Genomic DNA, 21,890 nt, shown 5'->3' with positions numbered 1-21,890 from the left:
ATCCCTTTGAGTTTATCCTACTTGGAGTTCATTAAGCTTCTTGGATGTTTAAATTAATGTTTTTTTCATCAAATTTGGGAACTTTTTGGCCATTAGTTCTTTGAAGATCCTTTCTGCCCTTTTATCTATCCCCTCACTTTCTGTTACTCCCATTATATGCATGTTGGTGTGCTTGAAAGTGCCCTACAGGAACAGAAGAGGTTCTGTTCATTTTTCTCCATTCTTTTTTCTTTCTCTTCCTCTGACTGTATAATCTCATCTGACTTTAAACAGGTACAACAAGGGAAATCTTTGTGGTGATAAAATAGTTTTGTATCTTGATTGCAGTGCTGGTTATATAAACATACACAGGACAATATGATGTAGAGATATACACATACACACTGTACCAGGTCAATATCCTGGTTTTGAAAACATACTATAGTTTTGTAACATGTAACCACTGGGGGAAACTGAGTGAATGATACATGAGATATAGTGAGCTATTTTGGCAATATTCTATGATTCAATACTTATTTCTTTTTTAAATGAACACAAAGTTTTACAAAAGGAAATAAAGATAACCTATTAAAAACAAATGAATTTTGAAGTTCATTTTATTGAAAGTGATGCCTGACGTTATGGTGAATAGTATTATAAGTTTGTTTTAAAACATAGGTATCAAAGTTACATTTTTTACTTATTATTTTGAAAATAAGAATATAAATTTGGAAAGGCAAATAGGATAAAAACAATGCTGTTATTAAAATATGAAACCTACTGTGCAGAAACATGCTCGAAATTGGTTATGGTGCACACGTAAGTTATAATTATACTCAATCAAGCTGCAGTGCAGAAGACACGGTTGTCAACATTGACTTATATTTTTATACAGCCACAGTAAGGGTAACCAAAATACAGAATACCTTTAAAGTTAACGTTGAACACAAAGGGAAAAGTCAGCATCTCAGTATATACATATATAAGATGCAGGCGTAATTTGCTTCCCTATGGAAATATAAACCTAGGCTCTACTGTCAAGTCCAGTTTGTTTGTTTGCCTGTTTATTTATAGTAAGCTAAGATATTTTATGACAGACCCAATCTTTGTATCCTCCTTACTCTTCGATTTAGTTACCAATGCACTTGGGTCAAGGAAGAAATTTTGGTTTCCTTAAAATATCTGTGTGTGAAATGGTATCTCAATGTGTTAGAAATATAGCTCATGTAGAAATTACCATTAGAGTACTAAATGACGATGTAGTAAATTGTTGATTCATAGCTGACTGACTTGGCACAATCAAGGATTATTACCTCATATCAAGTGGGGCACACAGCCTATGCTCTGGAACTACAGAGCTATTCACTTTCTCTTACGCAGTATTAATAGTGAGTACCTAGACTCCCACCTTACGCTATCAGGCTCCCTGGGATTCCCTTAAACCTGGAATCTGTTTTCAAGTAAATTTTCTGATTTACAATTAATTTATATTGTTAAGTCCTCTTGATGGTTTTATATACATCCTTTTTGCTTCCTTTACATGTCACTCTCTGTGCTTAACAAATTCAAAACATGTTAACATTTGATAAATTCTCCTTTCAGGAAAAAACTCTTTCAGAACTATTACCCCAGTATCTAGAAATGCACATTATAGTGGATAAAGCTTTGGTAAGTCAAACTCTCCCCTCCTTCCCTCACTCTCTCTTTTCTTTCTTTCTTTCTTTCTTAAAGCTTAATGTTTTATTACTATCACCTAGAGAACATCAGCTGAAATGTTAAAACTTTTCTGAGTATTAACTTTATGAAACCAATTTATGGAAATGTTTAATATTGTTAGCTGTCTTACAGGTTTCTAAATTAATATTTCTAATGATCATGGAAAGGTAGCTACACTTTTTGCTAAATGTTGATAGAAAAATTAAAACACGGAATTGCCGATTTGGGGTAATTTACCTTTGAGACTCCAGACATTTTTATTTATTTATTTATTTATTTTATTTATTTAATTTTTTTAAAAAAAGAGATTTCCTTTTTTATTTTTTAAAATTAATTAATTAATTAATTTATTTATTTATGGCTGTGTTGGGTCTTCGTTGCTGTGCGTGGGCTTCTCATTGCAATGGCTTCTTTTGTTGCGGAGCACGGACTCTAGGCACGCGGGCTTCAGTAACTGTGGCTCAGAGGCTCTAGAGCTCAGGTTCAGTAGTTGTGGCGCACGGGCTTAGTTGCTCCACGGCATGTGGGATCTTCCCGGACCAGGGCTCGAACCCGTGTCCCTTGCATTGGCAGGCGGATTCTTAACCACTGCGCCACCAGGGAAGCTCTATTTTATTTATTTATTTATTTTTTTTTATTGAAGTATGGTTGATTTACAATGTTGGGCCAGTCTCTGCTGTACAGCAAAGCCACTCAGTTATACACATATAGACATTCTTTTTTTCTTATTGTTTTCCATTCTGGTTTATTACGGGATATTGAATATAGTTCCCTGTGTTATATAGGATGTCTATCTCTCTTCTTTCTTTAAACATAATTAAAAATTTCCTTAACTTCAAAGACGTAATGGAATTTTCTAATTATTTTCAAATATAAATATTTAATTCTAAATGTGACTTAGATACGATTAGAACCCCAGACTAGCCTAGGATGCCCAGTGTTGTCTGCCTGCATCCTCATCCCCAGATTAGGCCAGGGTCTCTTTGGCCACACCTCCTAACTGCCTTGCCCTCTCTTTAACCAGCTGTAGCCTCTCTGGTCACAGTGTTTTCTTTGAATGTATCAGATATTTACCATCTGACGAATTCAGTTAATATTTTTCCATCTTTTTTGAGGCATAATTGATAAATATGATTGTATATAATTAAATTGTACAATGTGAAGATTTGATGTACATGTACATTGTGGATTGATTACCAAGATCAAGATAATTAACACATTCATCACCTCACATAGTTAACTCTTTTATCCGTGTGTGTGTGTGTGTGTGTGTGTGTGTATGTGGTGAGAAGACTAAAGATTTGCTTTCAACTTTCAAGTATACAATACCATATTTTTAACTCCAGGCACTGTGCTGCACATTAGACCCTCAGAACTTATTCTTATAACTGAAAGGTTGTACCCTTTGACCTACATTTCTCCATTTCCGCCTCTGGAAACCAAAATTCTCTTCTCTGTTTCTATGAAATTGGACTTTTTTTTTAGATTCTACATATAAGTGATACCATACAGTTTTTGTCTTTCTCTGGCTGGCTTATTTCACTTAGCATAATGCCTTCCAGGTTTCTTGTGCGGTAGCAAATGGGAGAATGTCCTTCTTTTTAATGACTGAGTAATATTCCATTGCACATATATACCACTTTTTCTTTGTTCATTCATCTGTTGATGGGCACTTAGGTTGTTTTTGTATCTAGGCTATTGTGAATAATGTTTCAATTGTGGATAATGTTTCAGTAAACATGGGAATGCAGATATCTCTATGAGATACTGATTTCATTTCCTTAGGATGTATACTGAGGATTGGGATTGTCAGGTCATATGGTAGTTCCTTTTTTAATTTTTTAAGGAACCGTTATACTGTTTTCCATAGTGGCTGTACTAATTTACATTCCCACCAACAGTGCACAAGCGTTCCCTTTCTCGACATCCTCACCAGCATTTGTTAGCTCTTGTTTTTTTTGATGATAGCCATTCTGACAGGTGTGAGGTGATAGCTCACTGTGAATTCGATTTGCATTTCCCTGAGGATTAGTAATGTTGAATACCTTTTTGTGTACCTGTTGGCCACTTGTGTGTCTTCCTTGGAAGAATGTCCATTTGGTAGACATAATATCTTTTGAGTATCTACCCAAGAGTGAAATTGTTATATCATCGGGTTAGTGTATATTACTTTTAGAGGATATTGATAGTTTTCAAAAGTGACTATAACAATTTGTTCTTCCATATTCTCACAAGTAATTGGTATTGATAGTCTTTTTTAAATTGCTGCCATTCTGGTGTATGAATACTGAGATCATATTGTGGTTTTTATTAGCATTTACTTGATGACTGAAATGCAGCACAGTGAATAGGGGCAGTGTTTTATAACTTTGAATGGGATATAATCTATGAAAATATTGAATCACTATACTGTACACCTGAAACTAATATAAGATTGTAAATCGACTATACTTTAGTTTTAAAAAATGTATTTATGAGTTTCAGAGGAAAAATTCTTTCTTTTTTCCTTTACCCTATTTCATCTTGTTCTTTATCAAACCTTTTTGAATCATTCATTCCACATAATCTTCACTTTATATCATTACAATTTCTGTCTTTTTTCTTAAAGATTTATTTGAGCATTTTGATTTTTTTTAATGCTCATGTATTTGCTTCTTCTTCAATTACTAAGCATACAATGGGAAATACTGTGGTTGATTCCCTCTGTGTTATAGAAAATGTCTACCTCAAGAAATCCCTTTATAATACAGAGGGGTCTGTGAAGTTATTTTAGTACTTCTTGAGGATTTCAATTGTTTCTGCTGGACAATGTCTTTAAAATATATAACAAGTGAGAATCTATGTTGAATGCCCAAGTATGATTTTTTTTCTTTTTGTTGTTTGTTTTCATTTATTGTAAATATTATCATCTTTATGTTAGTATGCTTTAAATTGTCTGACAGATCCTATGGTTTTCTTGCCTGGTATCACCAAGATATATTTGTCATAAAAAAAAAAATTGCTGTCACTCACATTTTTTAAAGAATCATAAAAATTTCTTTTTCAGCATGATTATATGGGATCAGAAACGATGGCTGTAATGCAGAAAATGATTCAGCTTATTGGCCTTGTCAACACAGTAAGTTTTAACTTCTTTACATTTACAATTTTATAAAAAGTCATTGAAAACCTTTCCATTATATCATGACAAATTAATGACTTAAAGCCCTTTATTTGGTTTAATATCCAAAGTAATCAAGTGAACTTTTTCTTTATTTTTTTGTACTGTTTTGATGTAATGATTTATGTTATTTGAATAAATATACTGTAAATCTTATTTTTAGATGTTTAGTCAGTTCAAATTGACTGTGATACTATCCTCCTTGGAATTGTGGTCAGATAAAAACCAAATTTCTACTAATGGGGATGCTGATGATTTATTACAAAGATTTTTGACATGGAAACAGGACTATCTTATCCTACGGCCCCATGACGTAACATTCTTACTTATGTAAGCACAATGTTCTACATTAATAAAGAGATATACATAAATAATTCCATTAATTTTATAATTTAATGCCTTTATTGTGTTCTTCAGCTTTCTGTAGGCCCCTTGGAAAATATTAAAGAAAACATAGCTGTTGCCATTGAGGTGATAGTGTGGTTGGAAATATAATAAAAATAAAATAACCTGAATCACTTATATGACAAAATATTTTGGAGTATAATCTATGCAAAAAAGTCTGTCTTTCATGACTTTTATGATATCAACTATACTATAGAATACATACAAGCCTCAGCTTACTAATGATGTAAAATTGACACTATTCAGTTAACATTACCTTGTTATGTGAATACATTTCATGTCTACTGTTTGATAAAGAAAGATTTGAGTGTTTTGGTTACATTTAATTTTTAAAAATGCTTATCTTTAGAACAGGAAAGATTTCTTTTCTACAGATTAAAAATCCCTTTCGTTTTAACTTTTAGTGACCAAAACAGTGAATGCTGAATAAGGGAAACTGAGGAGAATTTGAGATAAATAAAATTGTATCAAGTCAAAGAGTTAGTTTAGGAAAGAAAACTGGCATTAAAGTGAATTACAGTTTTCAATGATTTGAGCACCTTGTATAATATATTAGATATTATTCAGATAAAAAATTATATGTTTGACAAATTATTTTAAATTCTATGGGAGATTTAATTTAATAAATAAGCTAATAAATTGTTCTGAATAACCATGCTAATAAGAAAGCCATACTATAATGATGTAGTTACAGGAAACAGCCTAAATATGTGGGAGCAACATTTCCTGGCACAATATGCAATAAAAGCTGTGATGCAGGTATTGCTATGGTATGTAATTTGTATCCTTCTTTACTGTTTTTTTTTAACTTTATATTGTATTTTAAAAGTATTATTTTACATAGTTAAGTAAACTTGATTTTTTTTCTCTATATCTCTATCATTATTTTGTTGGGACAACATTATTTTAATCTCAGAAAGTTGTTTTAATCATAAATTTCAAACATAGGGAAATAATATGAACAAACGTTAATATACCCCTTCACCAGCCAGGTATAATGGCTACTAACTTTGCATCAGATTTTCTAAGGACATAAAACCTTAGAGAAAAGTTAAAGCTTCCTGTTATGTCTCCTTCAAATTCAAGAAATAACAAAAGTCATGATTTCATACTTGCCATTTTTTGCATACTTCATACTATTGTTACAAATATATGTATCCATTAACTATATATTATTGTTCAGCATTTTTCTTTATGTATCATTTCAGAACTATTTTGAATAGCTTGTTAAAAGATGTATACATGTTGAAACATATAACTCTACTACTATTATTTTTTCTTTCAAAATTTTTATCAAGTAACGCACATATTATGAGTAAAAATCGTTTTACAAGACATACTGAAAACAACTAAATCAGTCCTTTGCATAATCTATACTCCTTGAATCCTCTTTCCCCTTTTTTTGTCAACCTCTCCCTCCTGGCATACAACTTAATGTCTGTTTCCTTTCAAATTAAAGTTTTATTGAAGTACATCATATATAGAGAACATTGCACAAGTCGTAAGTGTATAGCACAATTAATTTTGGCCAAGTCAATACATAGGTATAAACATCCCAGAGATCAAGAAGTAAAATCTTATCAACACTTCAGAAGAATCATGCTTCCTCTCACTTTCTACGCATACTGAAGAAAACCATTATCCTGACACTTAATCACTGGTTAATTTGATCTTTCTTTGAGCTTTCTGTAAATGATATAATAGAGTGTGTGTTCTTGTGTGTGTCTGCCACATATTTGCTCAAAATTACGTCTGTGATAGTTATTCATGCTTGTATGTGTAGGAATAGTGTGTTCATTCTTTTACTCTATATTTCTAAATAATATGCACATTAAATTTCTTGAGTATTCAAATTTAGGCATTATCTATTGACTTCTCATGTTGAAGTCAGAATTTAACATCCTAATAGCTCATCATTTCTACATTCTGCCTCTTCCATTCTTCCTCTCTATAATTATACAGATTATTAGAATTGTGTTTAATTCTCTGATGAGGCAAATAATGAACTGAGATTGTTGCCTTTATTGCATAACTTTTGGTTCTTCCCAGATTAGTAGTTACATCATACTGTTTTTGTCCAAATTCTTTAATTAAGTTATAAATTGCCTCCACTTTCCTACATGATTCAGAAATTCCTTTTGTTTTTTTTAACTCTATAGATGTATCTTTTTTTTTTTAAACCAATCTACGTTGGACTTTTTGCATAGCTGTTTAAGAATCTTCTGTCTTGTCTCCTTTGGAATATGTGTATTCTTTCCTGGCTTGCTTACTCATTTTGGTTAGAATACACACTCCTATAATTTACTGAAAAAGTAGGTGGGTAGTAACTTGTTTGGGAGTTGCGTCATTGAAAATGTAGCAGTTTTAGGGCTTCCCTGGTGGCGCAGTGGTTGAGAGTCCGCCTGCCGATGCAGGGGACGTGGGTTCGTGCCCTGGTCCGGGAAGATCCCACGAGCCGCGGAGCGGCTGGGCCCGTGGGCCATGGCCGCTGGGCCTGCGCGTCCGGAGCCTGTGCTCCGCGGCGGGAGAGGCCACAGCAGTGAGAGGCCCGCATATAGCAAAAAAAAAAAAAAGAAAGAAAGAAAATGTAGCTATTTTAAAAGATTGGTTAATTTCGGTTTTGAAATAATTGCACCTTGGAATTTTAAAAGTCCTCTCCTTTTACTTTCTCTTTAGAAATTTAACACCATTCTTAGTCTCACTTATTTGTATGTGGTCTGCTTGTTTTCTCTGCAGAAACATTTAAGATCTTTTTATCATTGCGAGGTATCTTTTATCATCCAATATGCTTGTTATATTGATGCCCTTTCAATCTGGATACTAATTTACGTCTGACCTGAGAAATTTTATTATATCAATATTATTTATTTGCTAATCTTTTTCTTTCCCTTTCCTCTCTGGAACTTGGTTAATTATATATGAGAGCATTTTGACTCATCATCTATTTTTTTTCTCTTATTTAAATTTTTTCTTTTATTTCTACATCCTCTAATATTTCTTAATATTTATATTGTGGATCAGTCGCTCACTAGGTGCTCTCAGATCCATTTTCTGCTTATTACCTGCTCTGATTACATCATAAGAACAATATATTCCCTGGGCTTCTTTGGCTTCTGGCTTTTGGGTATGTTCAGCAAATGTGGATGATTGGAGAGAGGAAGGGAAGTGTCATAGTGTCTTTACATTCTGGCCCTGCCTGGAGCAGTGCCTCAGAGCCATTGCTTCCTGGTCGTGTGAAACATCCCCTCCCTCTGTGCTTTTTCCTCCTGCTTATCAGCACTTGTTTATGAATTCTAATGACAGTTCCTCATTCATACACCCAACCAGTCTTGGCGTTGGTAGCAACATTCTGCTTTTCTAGTCTCAGAGTTGCCTCATCATCCTCTGTTGCTTCAACAATAATTTGTTTGTTACCTGTTACTCATTTGCTTTTATTAAATTCTTCTTGGATCCTGTGGTGGCTTTAAAATAATCTCTTTTTTTCTTGTAACTACTAGGCAAATATAGCTGAGAATCACACCCCAGATTAATTGTTCACGTTGCAGAATTAAAAATGCAAGGTGGCACCAGATCTGTTATTTTATAATTAGGGTATTAATTGGAAAGGAGTGAGACTTTAGATTTGGGATGGTAACATTGGATGAACCAAGCAAGACGAATCTGATAATTCTAAAACCCCAAATCTGTCTAAGGATTTTTTTGTAGTAGCTGATCCTCATCTGCCTGGTGAGGTGAGCCTTCTAGCTTCTCTTGCTTAGAGATCCTCTAATGACGTTATTTGAGTTGGATGCCTTATAATGATACATTCACTTCAAGTTCTATCTTAAGGATTAGCAAACTGTAAGTAAAGGGCCAGATAGTAAATGTTTTCAGCTTTGCAGGCCATGTGATCTGTGCAAGAGTCAGTGTAGACAGGTACAGATTAATGAGCAAGACCATGTTTCATTAAAGCTTAATGTATCACTACTAAAACTTGAGTCTCATATAATTTTCATTTGCCACAAAATAGTGTTTTTCTTTTGATTTTTTTCAACTATTTAAAAGACTTAAAAAACATTCTTACTTGCAGACTTTACCAAAATAGGTCACAAGCCAGACTTGGTCTCTGGACCATAGTTTACTGACCCCTGCTCTATTCCCGTCAGCCCTTATGTTCACTGATTGAAAATAAAAGTTGGGAGGGCTTCCCTGGAAGGCAACAGTTTATAAACCGAAGAAATGGGGAACAATTGAAGGAATAGATATTAATGGTTCTAAACAAAGAAGAACAGAATTATATTTGATTCATACTAAATTTATTAATATAGGTGAAAGTACTTGAGATTTTGGATTTGAGGTACCAGCTCAAACATTTGGGATTGGTTTTAATCATTTTATTGATTGACTGACATGTGTGATCAGTGGTCATCTATTTGCTGTGAACTTGGTGTAATGAAAAGAAAGGAATTCATTGTCTTATAGACATGGAGCTATTGGAGTATATTTATGCTGTCCATCAAACTCACCCAACTTTTATCTATGCTTCCTGTGGTGACTACCCTCTGTAGGCTGGGAAAGACAGTTAGTTATATGAGCTGTTTGATAGACTGGAATTCTCTGTGTAGATAATTAGTTCATCTGAGAATAGAGATAATTTTATTTATTTCATTTCAATATGCATGCTTTTTCTTTTTCTTGACTTATTCCACCAGGTAGAATCCCCATTACGTTGTCAAGTAGAAATGGTGAGAGTCCTAATCCTTGCTTTCTTCCCAATCTTTGAGGAAATGCATCGTCTTTCACCATTTTGTACAATGTTAGTCATAGGATTTTTGGTAGAAGTCCTTTATCAGGTTATGGAAGCTCCTTTTGATTCCCACGTGTTTAGTGTTTTTTATTTGTTTGTTCTTCCAGAAATTGATGTTAAATTTTGTCAAATGCCTTTTTCTACATTTATTGAGACACATATGATTTTTATTCTTTAGTCTGTTAATATGGTGAGTATATTATTGACCGATTTTCAGTTGTTGAAACTGCTTTGCATTCCTGCATTGTCTTTTTTAAATTTATTGTTGCCTTTTGAGTTGGTAACATTTTAAGAAAATTTGCCTTTAAGTTGATGAGTTACATTGAACTTTAGTTATCTTTTCTGATATTGACTATTTCTGGATTTGATATCAGGGTAATAATGACTACATAAAATGAGTTATATTTTCTCCATTTCTGTTTTTCTGAAGACTTTGCTTAGAGCAGAAATAAATTAAATAGAGGGTAGAAAAACAATAGAAAATTTTGACAAAGCTAGTTGATTTTTTTAAAAGACAAACACAATTGACAAACCCTTATCTAAACTAAGCAAAAAAAAAGACTCAAATGGATGAAATCAGAAATGAAAGAGGAGGCATTACAATGGATGTCTGATAAATTAAAAGGATAATAAAGGAGTATTAGGAATGATTTTATGCCTACAAATCAGATGACCTGGAAGAAATGGATAAATTCCTGGAGACATACAACCTAACAACACTGAATCAAGAAGAAACAGAAAGACTGAACGGTCCAATAACAAATAAGGGGTTGAATTAGTATAGTAATCCAAAACCTCCTAATAAAGAAAAGTCCAGGACCAGATCGCTTCATTGGATATTTCTATCAAGAATTCAAGGAAGAATTTATACCATTCCTTCTGAAAATCTTGCAAAAATAAATGAAGGAACACTTCCAAACCCATTTTATGGGACCAGCATCACCGTGACGCCAAAGCCAAAGATGCCACAGGAAAAAAAAAACTACGACCAATATCCCTGGTAAACATAAATGCAAAAATCCTCAACAAAATAGTAGCAAACCAAATTCAACCAAATTTAGCATATTAAAAGTATTATACACTATGATCAAGAGGGATTTATTCCTGGGATGCAACATATGTTTAACATAGGTTCAACATATGCAAAGCATTCAATGTGATACACCATGACAACAAAATTATAGAGAAAATTCACATGATCATCTCAATAGAATCAGAAAAAGCATTTGACAGATTTTAACATCCATTCATGATGAAACCTCTCAACAAATTTCCAAAAGTAGAAGAAAATTACTTCAATCCAATGAAGGACATGTATGAAGAGCCCACAGGGAACATCATAATTAATGGGGAAAAACTGAAAGCTTTCCATCTAAGATCTGGTACAAGGCAGGGATACCAGCTCTCACCACTTCTATTCAACATGGTACTGGAGGTCCTAGCCAGAGCAATTAGACAAAAAAAAACCCAACAAACAAACAAAACAGAGAGAGAGAAAGAAAGAAAAAAGAAAGAAAAGACATCCAAATTGGAAAAGAAGTAAAATTATCTATGTTTGTAAATGACATGGTCATATGTGTGAAAGTCCTAAATATTAAACAACAATAAAAAAACTCTTAAAACTAATAAACAAATTCAGTAAACTTGCAGAAACAAATCAATATACAAAAATGAGGCATGTTGGGCTTCCCTGGTGGCGCAGTGGTTGAGAGTCCACCTGCCAATGCAGGGGACACGGGTTCGTGGTCTGGTCTGGGAAGATCCCACATGCCGTGGAGCGGCTGGGCCCGTGAGCCATGGCCGCTGAGCCTGCGCGTCCAGAGCCTGTACTCTGCAATGGGAGAGGCCACAGTGGTGAGAGGCCCGCGTACCACAAAAAAAAAAAAAAAAAAAAAAATGAGTCATGTTTTTATACACAATGAACTATCTGAAAAAGGAAATTAATAAACCAATCCCATTCACAATAGCATCAAGAACAATCAATCAAATACTTAGGAATAACATTAACCAGAGAGGTGAAAATTTCTAAAACACAAATGAAAGAAGTTAAAGAAGACACAGATAAATGAAAAGACATCCATATCCACTGATTGGAAGAATTAATACTGTTAAAATGTCCATATTATCCCAAGTGAGCTGCAAATTCAGTGAATCCTTATCAAAACCTCAATGGCATTATCTACAGAAATAGAAAGCAACAGTCCTAAAATTCATGTGTAATCACAAAAGACTCGGGACAGCCAAAGAAATCTTGAGCAAGAAGAACAAAGCTGGAGGCATTACATTTTCTGATTTCAAAATATGTTACAAAGCTGCAGTAATCAAAGCAGTATAGTACTGGTATAAAAACAGCTATATAGACAAATGGAACAGAATGAAGAGCCCAGAAATAAATCCATGCTGGAGATTGGGGCAGGATTTGAGGAAGTGAAAATGCCACAGTGCTTTCCTACTATTTTTAAGTTGTCTATAAAAAAAATCTTAATAAATATTTTAACCTAATATTCCAGTAGTGTTTTAAAATACAAGTTATAAATTCTCAAGTTGCCTTTTTCTAGTTTCAGCATTCACTTGATTGCTGTAAATCTTTTACTATTTTCTAGAGTTCTGACAAATTTGATGCTGACGATTTTTTTCTCAAATTTTCAGTATTTTTGTGGAGCAGCAGGTAGGTCCTTGGAGCTACCTACTTGGCCCTTTTCACTGATATCTACTGCTTTATACATTTTATTTGGTTGCCTACTTTGACTTATACCTTGCTGGTTGCTGCATATTTATGTGCATGTGTGTGTGTGTGTGTGTTATTTTTCCTATCCTAGGACACAGTCAAGTTGCTTGGAAAGAGTTTGATCCTGTCCAGACATTCTTTCAAATATTCTCAGGTGGCAGCAGGAGGCATTTCATACAGAGTGAATTTGTTCCAGACTAATCAGGAGACAGTAGACTTCTAAGTCCCTCTATCCAAAGCCCCATGAATTATGAATGTTTCTATTCTGGCTGGTGTGCCCAGCAATTATTCCCAGTTCTGTGTGATTTCCAGGAATTATTTCATCTGCTCTCTTTGGGTTCTCTTTTTCCCAGCCTTGAGTGATTGACTTAACTTTTCCCAGAGTGTTAAATTGTGCTACTTCATGTCATGGGTACAAACCTTGCAATCACTGAAGTCCATAAACACCTTGCTTTAAGCTACATATGTTACAAAACTCACAAGATGTATATCATGCTGCAGTTGAGTAGTTTATAGGTATTGTAGTATGATAGTATTTTTCATGTCTTCTAAACAATATCCAGTTGTCTAGTGCTTCTCTCAGTTGTGAGAGTTGTTGAAGTCTCCAACTAAATTATGTATGTGTGTATTTATTCTTTCAGTTGTATTCATTTTAGCTCCATATATTTTGCAGCTCTTATGTTTGGTACCCAAACATTTAAGATTATTATATTTTATTGGCAAATCAAACCTTTTATTATATAATATCCTTTGTCCATGATAATTTTTGCTCTGAAGTTAACTTCACCTGTTATTAATGTAGCCTCTCCAACTTTCTTGTGATAAATGTTCACATACTAAATCTTTTTTCTTAACTACTTTCATCTTTATTTCTTATGTGAGTTTCTTGTAAACAGCATATAGCTGGAACATGTGGTTTTTCCTACATTTTGCAAATCTATGGCTTTTAATCGGTATGTTTAGACAGTTTGCATTGAATCTAATTGTTGATATGTTTGTATTTCAGTCTGTCAACTTAGTATATGTTTTCTGTTTTATCTTTTTGTTTTTTGTGGTCCTCCGTTGGCATTTCCAGTTTTTATTTGGGATACTAGAACAATTTTTAGTATTCTATTTTGATTTATTCATCATAGACATAAGCAAATGTGACCCATCAGCCAAATCTGGCCTACCACATATATTGTTAATAAAGTTCTATAGGAACACAGCTATATCCATTCGTTTACCTACTGTCTATGACTACTTTCCTGATACAACATCAGAATTATAGTTGTGACAGACACTATATAGTACACAAATATGTCCTGTCTCTTTACAGAAACGATCAATCTCTGATTTTTAGAGTTTTTCAATATTTCTCTTTGTAAAGCATTTTTCATGTTTTCTGTACTACGATTACACACACACACAATCACATACACACAAGTTTGTGTACCAGCATTATACCATTTCAAGTAGAATATAGAAATGTTAACACCATATTTTAGGTCCCAAATCATGTATATAATCATAAAACGGAATTTTATGATATAATTTGATGAAACATTACTTTTCAGTACATTGTCTTTAACCCTGAAACATAATTTTTTAAAAAAAGTCAAATGAAGAAAAATAGTCTATTATATCTTCCCATATAAATATCCCTTCTGTTCCTCTTTCTTCACTACAGATGTTATAGCTCTGAAGCAGGGATACTGGAACATAGTCTCTGAATTTCTCTTCATTTTAGAATGTGTTCACTTCTTCTTTATTCTTTAAGGATATTTTTGCAGGATGAAAGTCATTTTCAGCACTTTGAAAATATTGTCCTACATCCTCTGTCCCATTTATTTCTGATGAGAAATCCTCTGTCATAGTAATCATTGTTCCTGAATAAGCAATGTGTTGTTTTCCTTTGGCTGATTTCAAGGCATTTAAAATTTTTCTCTAGCCATGTAATTATGATCTGTCTGGCCATGGACTACTTTGAGTTTATTGTCAGAAGTTTTGTGAATCTATTACATATGTAGATTTGTGTCTTTTGCCAAATTTGGGAGATTTTCTATGCACTTTTTCTCCTCTTCTGGGCCGCTAACGATATTAATGTTAGATTTTTTTGTTATTGTCCCACTGCTCCTGTATTTCTGTTAATTTTTTAAAAAAACTATTTTCTCTCTGTTTTCAGATTGGATAATTTATACTAATCAATCTTTTTTTATATATAAATTTATTTATTTATTTATTTTTGGCTGCCTTGGGTCTTCGTTGCTGCACGCAGGCTTTCTCTAGTTGCGGCGAGCGGGGGCTACTCTTTGTTGTGGTGCACGGGCTTCTCATTGCAGTGGCTTCTCTTGTTGCAGAGCATGGGCTCTAGGCGTGTGGGCTTCAGTAGTTGTGTCACACAGGCTTCAGTAGTTGTGGCTCGTGGGCTCTAGAGCACAGGCTCAGTAGTGGTGGTGCACGGGCTTAGTTGCTCCGTGGCATGTGGGATCTTCCTGGACCAGGGCTCAAACCTGTGTCCCCTGCACTGGGAGGCGGATTCTCAACCACTGCACCACCAGGGAAGCCCCTAATCAATCTTTAAGTTTACTGATTCTCCCTTTTGACATCTCCATTTTGTTACTAAGTTCATTTATTGAGGTTTTATTTATTTTTTTATTATTGTATTTTTCTGTTCTGAAACTTTCATTTGGTTCTTTTTATATTATCTATTTCTTTGATGAGATTTTCTGTTTTTTAATTTCTTTTAACAGTTTTTGTAATAGCTTGTTGGAGCATTTTTATGGTAGTTACTTTAAAATCCTTGTTGCAGAATGCAATGTATGAACCATCTTGGTTTTGCTCTCTGTTGATTGTCTTTTCTGATTACAGTTGAGATATTCCTGATTCTTGGTATGATGAGTAATTTTGGACTGTATTCAGGATATTTCTGAGAATTATGTCAGGAGACACTGATTTCTCTTTAAATCTTCCATTTCAGAAGACAGTTTATTTTCTAAAATACACATTCTGGATCAGTTTTATGGGCCATTGTTCACACCCCAATTCAGTTTTCATGGCCTTTTCAATGATATCCTTTGTTACCTTGAACATTGTAACATTCATAGGGAGTCTGGATTCTGATGCTTTTCTCTGATGAGGGTTGATTTTGTGTTTGCTTGTTTTGTCATGCAGTGCTCTTGGTTAAATTTAGAACAGCAGCTCTTCATCATGAACAACAGCTCTAGCCTCAGCTGAGATCTTCAGTTGTGTTGAGGCTGTTCCATGTATGAGTGTCTCAAAACTCAGCCAGAAATGTGGGGGTCAGAATTTGGAGGGTCTTCTTTCTGAAGCTTTCTGCTTGTGTATTTCGCAGTCATCCTCCTCCTCTTATTCACAATTTATATTTTCCAGGCCAGAAATAGTAAACATTTTTTCCATGAGTTCCCTGTGAACCCATTTGCCATGTCTATTACACCTGGCCTGAGTCTAAACGTCACAAAAACTGTCTCTTTCTAGAGTTAGTTTCCTTTGAGCATGGACTCCTGACCAATGCTGCAAGCTTCTGTTAATGCCCGGCAGGCTCCAATTTCTTCATGACCTGAAGTATCTATTAGATTCTATACTATAGATTCCAAGTCTCTGTTGAAACTGTCCAATATTCATTTTTCTTCTCTATGTTTTTCCTGTATTTGTGCGCACACACGTGCACAACACACCACAGCTCTTCCTGCCCCCCTCCCCCAGCTTTACTGAGGTATAATTGACAAATAAAATACTAATATAATTAAAGTGTACAGTGTGATCATTTGATGTAAGTTATTTATGATTCTCAAAATTAAATTAATTAATATATCCATCACCTCACATAGTTTACCTTTTTTATTTATGAGAGTGCTTTTGATCCACTCTCTTAACAAATTTCAAGTATATAATACAGTATTAGGAACTATAGTTGCCATGCTGTACATTAGATCCTCAGGACTCATTCATCCATCTTATAACTGAGAGTTTGTAACCTTTTGCCAACTTCTTCCCATTTCCCTAATTCCCCAGCTCCTAGGGACCACCATTCTCTCTGTTTTTGTGAGGTCAGTGGTTTTCGTCTTTTTTTTTTTGTTTTAGATTCCACATGTAAGTGATCCCATACAGTATTTGTCTTTCTCCGTCAGCACCTTTTAATCGCCTTCATGAATTTCACCCATCTCACCAGCAGTCCCCACCTCTGCTAACCACCAGTTTGTTCTCTGTATCTGGGTCTGTTTCCGTTTCGTTTTCTGTTCGTTTGTTTTAGATCCCACATATGAAATCATGGGGTGTTTGTCATTCTCTGTCTGACTTAGTTCACTCCGCATAATGCCCTCAAGGTCATCTGTGTTGTCACAAATGTCAGGACTTCCTTCTTTTCTATAACTGACTAACATTCCACTGTATACCTACCACGTTTTCGTTACCCATTCATTCACTGGTGAACATGCAGGTTCTTTCCAAGCCTGGGCTATTGAGAATAATGTTGCCGTGAACATGGGAGTTCAGAAAGGCGTCTCATTTTCTTTGCGTCTATGCCCAGAAGTGGCACTGCTGGCTCATATGATATGTTTTCAATTTTTTGAGGACTGCATACTATTCTGCACAATGACTGTATCAGCTTACATTTCCACCAACAATGCACCAGGGCTGCCTTTTCTCTATGTCCTCATTCATTATCTCTTTTTGATATTACCTATCCTATCTCGTAGAAGGTGGTATCTCACTGTGGTTTTGATTTATATCTCTCTGACGAATAGTGATGTTGAGCATTTTTCATATACTTGATGGCCATTCATATGTATTATTTGGGGGAAAAAAGTGTCTGTTCAGGCCCTTTGTCCATGTTTTAATTGAGTTATTTGGGGCTTTTTGGCTGTTGAGTTCTATGAGCTCCTTATATATTTTTAAAATCACCTCATCAGGTATACGGTTTGCAAGTATTTTCTCCATTTCCATAGGTTGCTTTTTCATTTTGTTGATTGTTTCCTTTGCTGTGTAGACATATTTTCTTTTGATATTGTCCCACTTGTTTATTTCTGCTTTTGTTGCCTGTGCTTTTGATGTGAAATCCAATAAAATCATTTCCAAGACCAATATCAAACAGCTTTTGCCATATGTTTTCTTCTAAAACTTTTACAGTTTCAGGTCTTATGTTTAAGTCTTTAATCCATTTCAAGTAAATTTTTGTAAGTGGTATACGACAAGTTTCCAATTTCATTCTTTTGCACATCATAGCTCTTTCTAATCTGAGGATCTTTACTGATGTCACCTTTTTTATTCCTGTTATTAATTTTTGTGTGTAATCTACCTTCTCTTCCTGCACAGTATAATTAAGGGCTTATTTTATTCTGTAGCATGGCTTTATACAGGAGATTTGTTTTCAACTATATAAATATGAAAGTATAAGACTGTTTCTCCTTTCTGTGTGTTGGCATTAAAAGTCCAGCTTCTGGTTCCTATATCTTGCCCTAAAACCTGGTGGTTAGCCAGATATCATCTCTCATGTTCTGATTTGTCTTTAGCCTCCTTTCAAATCCTGACACTGGGATTTTCCCTTTTTTTCAAGAGAGGGTACCTACTAAGTCATTTTTCCATGTTGCTAGATAATATTCTATGTTTTCATTCACACACATGCACATACATACACACAATATTTTTTCTTTTAGGTATTAATTCAGTTTTACTCACTATGTATTTTTATTGATGTAGAAAAATTAGAGAAGTTCTAAGAATTTTTCTTGTAATGATTAAAAATATGAGAAAAGTATCACAGTTTATTTATCCAGGTTAAATCATATGAAATGCCACTCTGCACTACCACCAATCTTTTTTTGGTAACATCTCACTTCAAATTTCTTTACCATGGCCTTGTCTATATCTCGAACTTCTGTTCTGTCATTCCTTCACTTCACTCATTATACTACAGCATTTGAACAGGTTCCCATACAAGCTCCCTACCGCTATTAATGAGGCTGGGTCATTTTCCAAACTTTCTATCTTGGCCTAAACATCAATTCCACAAACAGATTTTCCTAAGTATCTTATCTGTATCTTATACCCCTCCTCAGAATTCTCTATTAGAGCACTCCATTTCTTCAGAGCACTTTTCATGATCTCTCTGTATTTGGGGAGTTCGTTATTAATTTCCTACTAGTTTTCTTTCTCCAGTTTTGTAATATAACTGCAAGTGTGGACAAAGTCCTTTCTTTCATGCATGCCACTATATTCTTATCTTTTATCATAGTGCCTGACACATGTGTATACTGAATTAATAATTGTTAATTGAATGAATTGATTTAATAAGAAAGTTAAATAAATGTGTTTTATATTGTTTACATCAGAAACACTAAGTGTGCTTAAGGCTATAGAATCTGGGCATGCCTAATTTTACACCAGAGGATATTGGTAGTTTAATTACATTTTACTTTATATCATGCTTCTTAATAAATTAACTATTTTATCAAAATAAAATATAAAATATGGTCAACATGAAAAGGTATTAAAATATAAAATTTTATAGGAACAAAACTGTTTTGATGTATTACTTGCTTTTGTTTTCTTCTTATATAATGGTTTTCTCTTCAACCTTCTTTATCTTAGTATCCAGGTGCAATAACATTGGAGGGATTTTCCGTTATTATAGCTCAACTGCTTGGCCTTAAAATAGGATTAACATATGATGACATCCGTAAATGTTCCTGTCCAAGCGCTATGTGCATAATGAATCATGAAGCAGTGTAAGCCTTGTTTTTTCATTTGAATTTATTTCACACATTTATTTGTGAGGTTGTTTACAAGACATGATGAATTTATTTTTTATACTCAATCCCACGTCAAAAATTAGGAAGGAATGTTGTGCCTGAAGAGATATCACACTAATGAATTTGTTCACATGATATAAGACTCCAGAAAGCGGTAAACCCCATGATAATGAAATATTCACTCAAGGGAATTAGAGGGAAACTTTAAAGATTTATGAAGACTATGAAATATTGAATTCACATAGATACTGTTGTTGTTTTTGTTCTTGTTGTATCTGTTGCTCAAGGCAAAATCACCCTTAACAATATAACGTAGTACTAGTAGCTTTGGCTATTACTTTGAGGGGAAAAAAAAGAAGAAAAGATTTGAAGAGGAAAATAATTGTCCTTCTTTGCAGTTATTATGCTTGACTACCTACATAGAGGCCACAGCCTCAGTACGCAGTCAGAACAACAACAACATCAAAAAATTCATCAGGGTGATCCATCTTGAAAACCATTACTATGTGTACAAGTATGTGTATACCAGCACTAAGAAGATAGATGACCTATTAGAATGTCTAATTTTTTCAGAAGAGGTTTATAAATTCAGTGCAATCCCAATCAATATTTTAGATTCTTTTTAAGGAACCTGATAAACTCTGTGGGGGGCAATAGGATGGAGATGAAGGATACAGGCAACCTTTTGGGGATTATGAGGTGGGATTTATAATCAAAGGAGGGATTTTATTGATGGGAGACATGACATATTATCTATAGATTGATCAAAATGAAGAGAAGAGGAAGAAAAGATGATTTTGGACATATGAAGAGTTAAGAGCAAAATCATGGAGGAAATTAGAGAGGAGAGGATAAATTCAGTTACTGTGATAGAACATTAGGAGAGTAAACAGATAGAGACGTAGGGAATCTGGTTAATGGAGGTGTAAAGATGTAGGGAATCTGGTTTATTCTGATAGAAAGCTTTGATAGAAGATGTGAAACACTTATCTTGGAGACTGGAACTTAGAAATGACTTAGGAAAGTGATAGGATTGTTGGACTTGTTGAAGACATATTTTGTAATTACAAATTTAAGATTCATTCAAACAGCTACCGAAGTGCCTATGTAAAAGAGAGCAGATAGTTGACATTTTGCCAAGTTAATGCCCATGGAATCAGAAACAGTTAGGGCTGCAGAGGATGCTGCGTTCTCCTGAAATAATTATTTCAATTTTTTTTCCTACCCCACAATTGGAACTTTGGATAAGAAATCAAAGTATTTCAAGGCAGCTGCCTTAGCCCAACTTATTTTATAGCTGTCTTTAGACCCAGAGGTAGTCTTCCCCACAAAAAGCCAATTATTTAATATTTGTTTCAAATGCCTTGTGTCTATTATATATGTATGTATGTGTGTGTATATATATATATCACTTGCATTTCTTCCTTCCCATGGCCATCTTTTTTTTTTTTTTTTTTGTGGTACGCGGGCCTCTCACTGTTGTGGCCTCTCCCGTTGCGGAGCACAGGCTCCGGACGCACAGGCTCAGCGGCCATGGCTCACGGGCCCAGCTGCTCCGCGGTACGTGGGATCCTCCCGGACCGGGGCATGAACCCGCGTCCCCTGCATCGGCAGGCGGACTCCCAACCACTGCACTACCAGGGAAGCCCCCCATGGCCATCTTTTAAGAAAAGATTTTAAAAATTAAATTGTTTTGTACCCACCTTAAATAAAAGTTCCAAGTTCTAACTAATACTTTTAATTTTCACTCAGAAAACATGTGGTCCAAGTAGAAAATAACCTCTGAGTCCCTGTGTATTTTTAAACTAATTTTGTGTAAAAGGATGTCAGTGCTCAGAGTTCGTAGCTTTTTGCATGAGAGTGGCCTACAGAAACAGAATGGCACAGATGCCGATTAAAACAATGTAGTTGCGACTTCCCTGGTGGCGCAGTGATTAAGAATCCGCCTGCCAACACAGGGTACACGGGTTTGATCCCCGGTCTGGGAAGATCCCACATGCCACAGAGCAGCTAAGCCCATGCGCCACAACTACTGAGCCTGTGCTCTAGAGCCCGCGCGCCACAACTACTGAGCCTGCGAGCCACAGCTACTGAAGCCCGCATGCCTAGAGCCCGTGCTCCGCAACAAAAGAAGCCACCGCAATGAGACGCCCACACACCGCAACGAAGATTAGCCCCCACTCGCTGCAACTAGAGAAAGCCCGCGCACAGCAACAAAGACCCGATGCAGCCAAAAATAAATAAATGTTCCTTTTAAAAAAACAAACAATGTAGTTAAAAGTAATAGAGAAGTTTGCTTAAATACTATTATTGCTTGTGATATTCCTCCCAGTTTCCCTTATTTATCCCATTACAAATGGCTATGCC

At 34.8% G+C, this 21,890-nt stretch overlaps 1 protein-coding gene across 1 annotated transcript in view; it reads left to right on the top strand.

Annotated features, from left to right (window-relative positions):
- The window catches only part of LOC307179804 (disintegrin and metalloproteinase domain-containing protein 18-like), a gene marked incomplete at its 3' end in the record, with an annotated part of 77,641 nt that overhangs the window by 12,459 nt on the left and 43,292 nt on the right, over positions 1 to 21,890 (top strand). Inside the window, exons 7-11 of the mRNA XM_079909456.1 lie at positions 1,582 to 1,647; positions 4,742 to 4,813; positions 5,019 to 5,185; positions 5,949 to 6,030; positions 19,363 to 19,499. Of these exons, the coding sequence (XP_079765582.1) occupies positions 1,582 to 1,647; positions 4,742 to 4,813; positions 5,019 to 5,185; positions 5,949 to 6,030; positions 19,363 to 19,499 (524 nt within the window). The remainder of the gene's footprint in view (positions 1 to 1,581; positions 1,648 to 4,741; positions 4,814 to 5,018; positions 5,186 to 5,948; positions 6,031 to 19,362; positions 19,500 to 21,890) is intronic.

The sequence above is a fragment of the Stenella coeruleoalba genome (assembly GCF_951394435.1).
Source record: "Stenella coeruleoalba genome assembly, chromosome: 21".
Classification (NCBI taxonomy): domain Eukaryota; kingdom Metazoa; phylum Chordata; class Mammalia; order Artiodactyla; family Delphinidae; genus Stenella; species Stenella coeruleoalba.
This window is presented reverse-complemented; position numbering and strand designations above follow the sequence as displayed.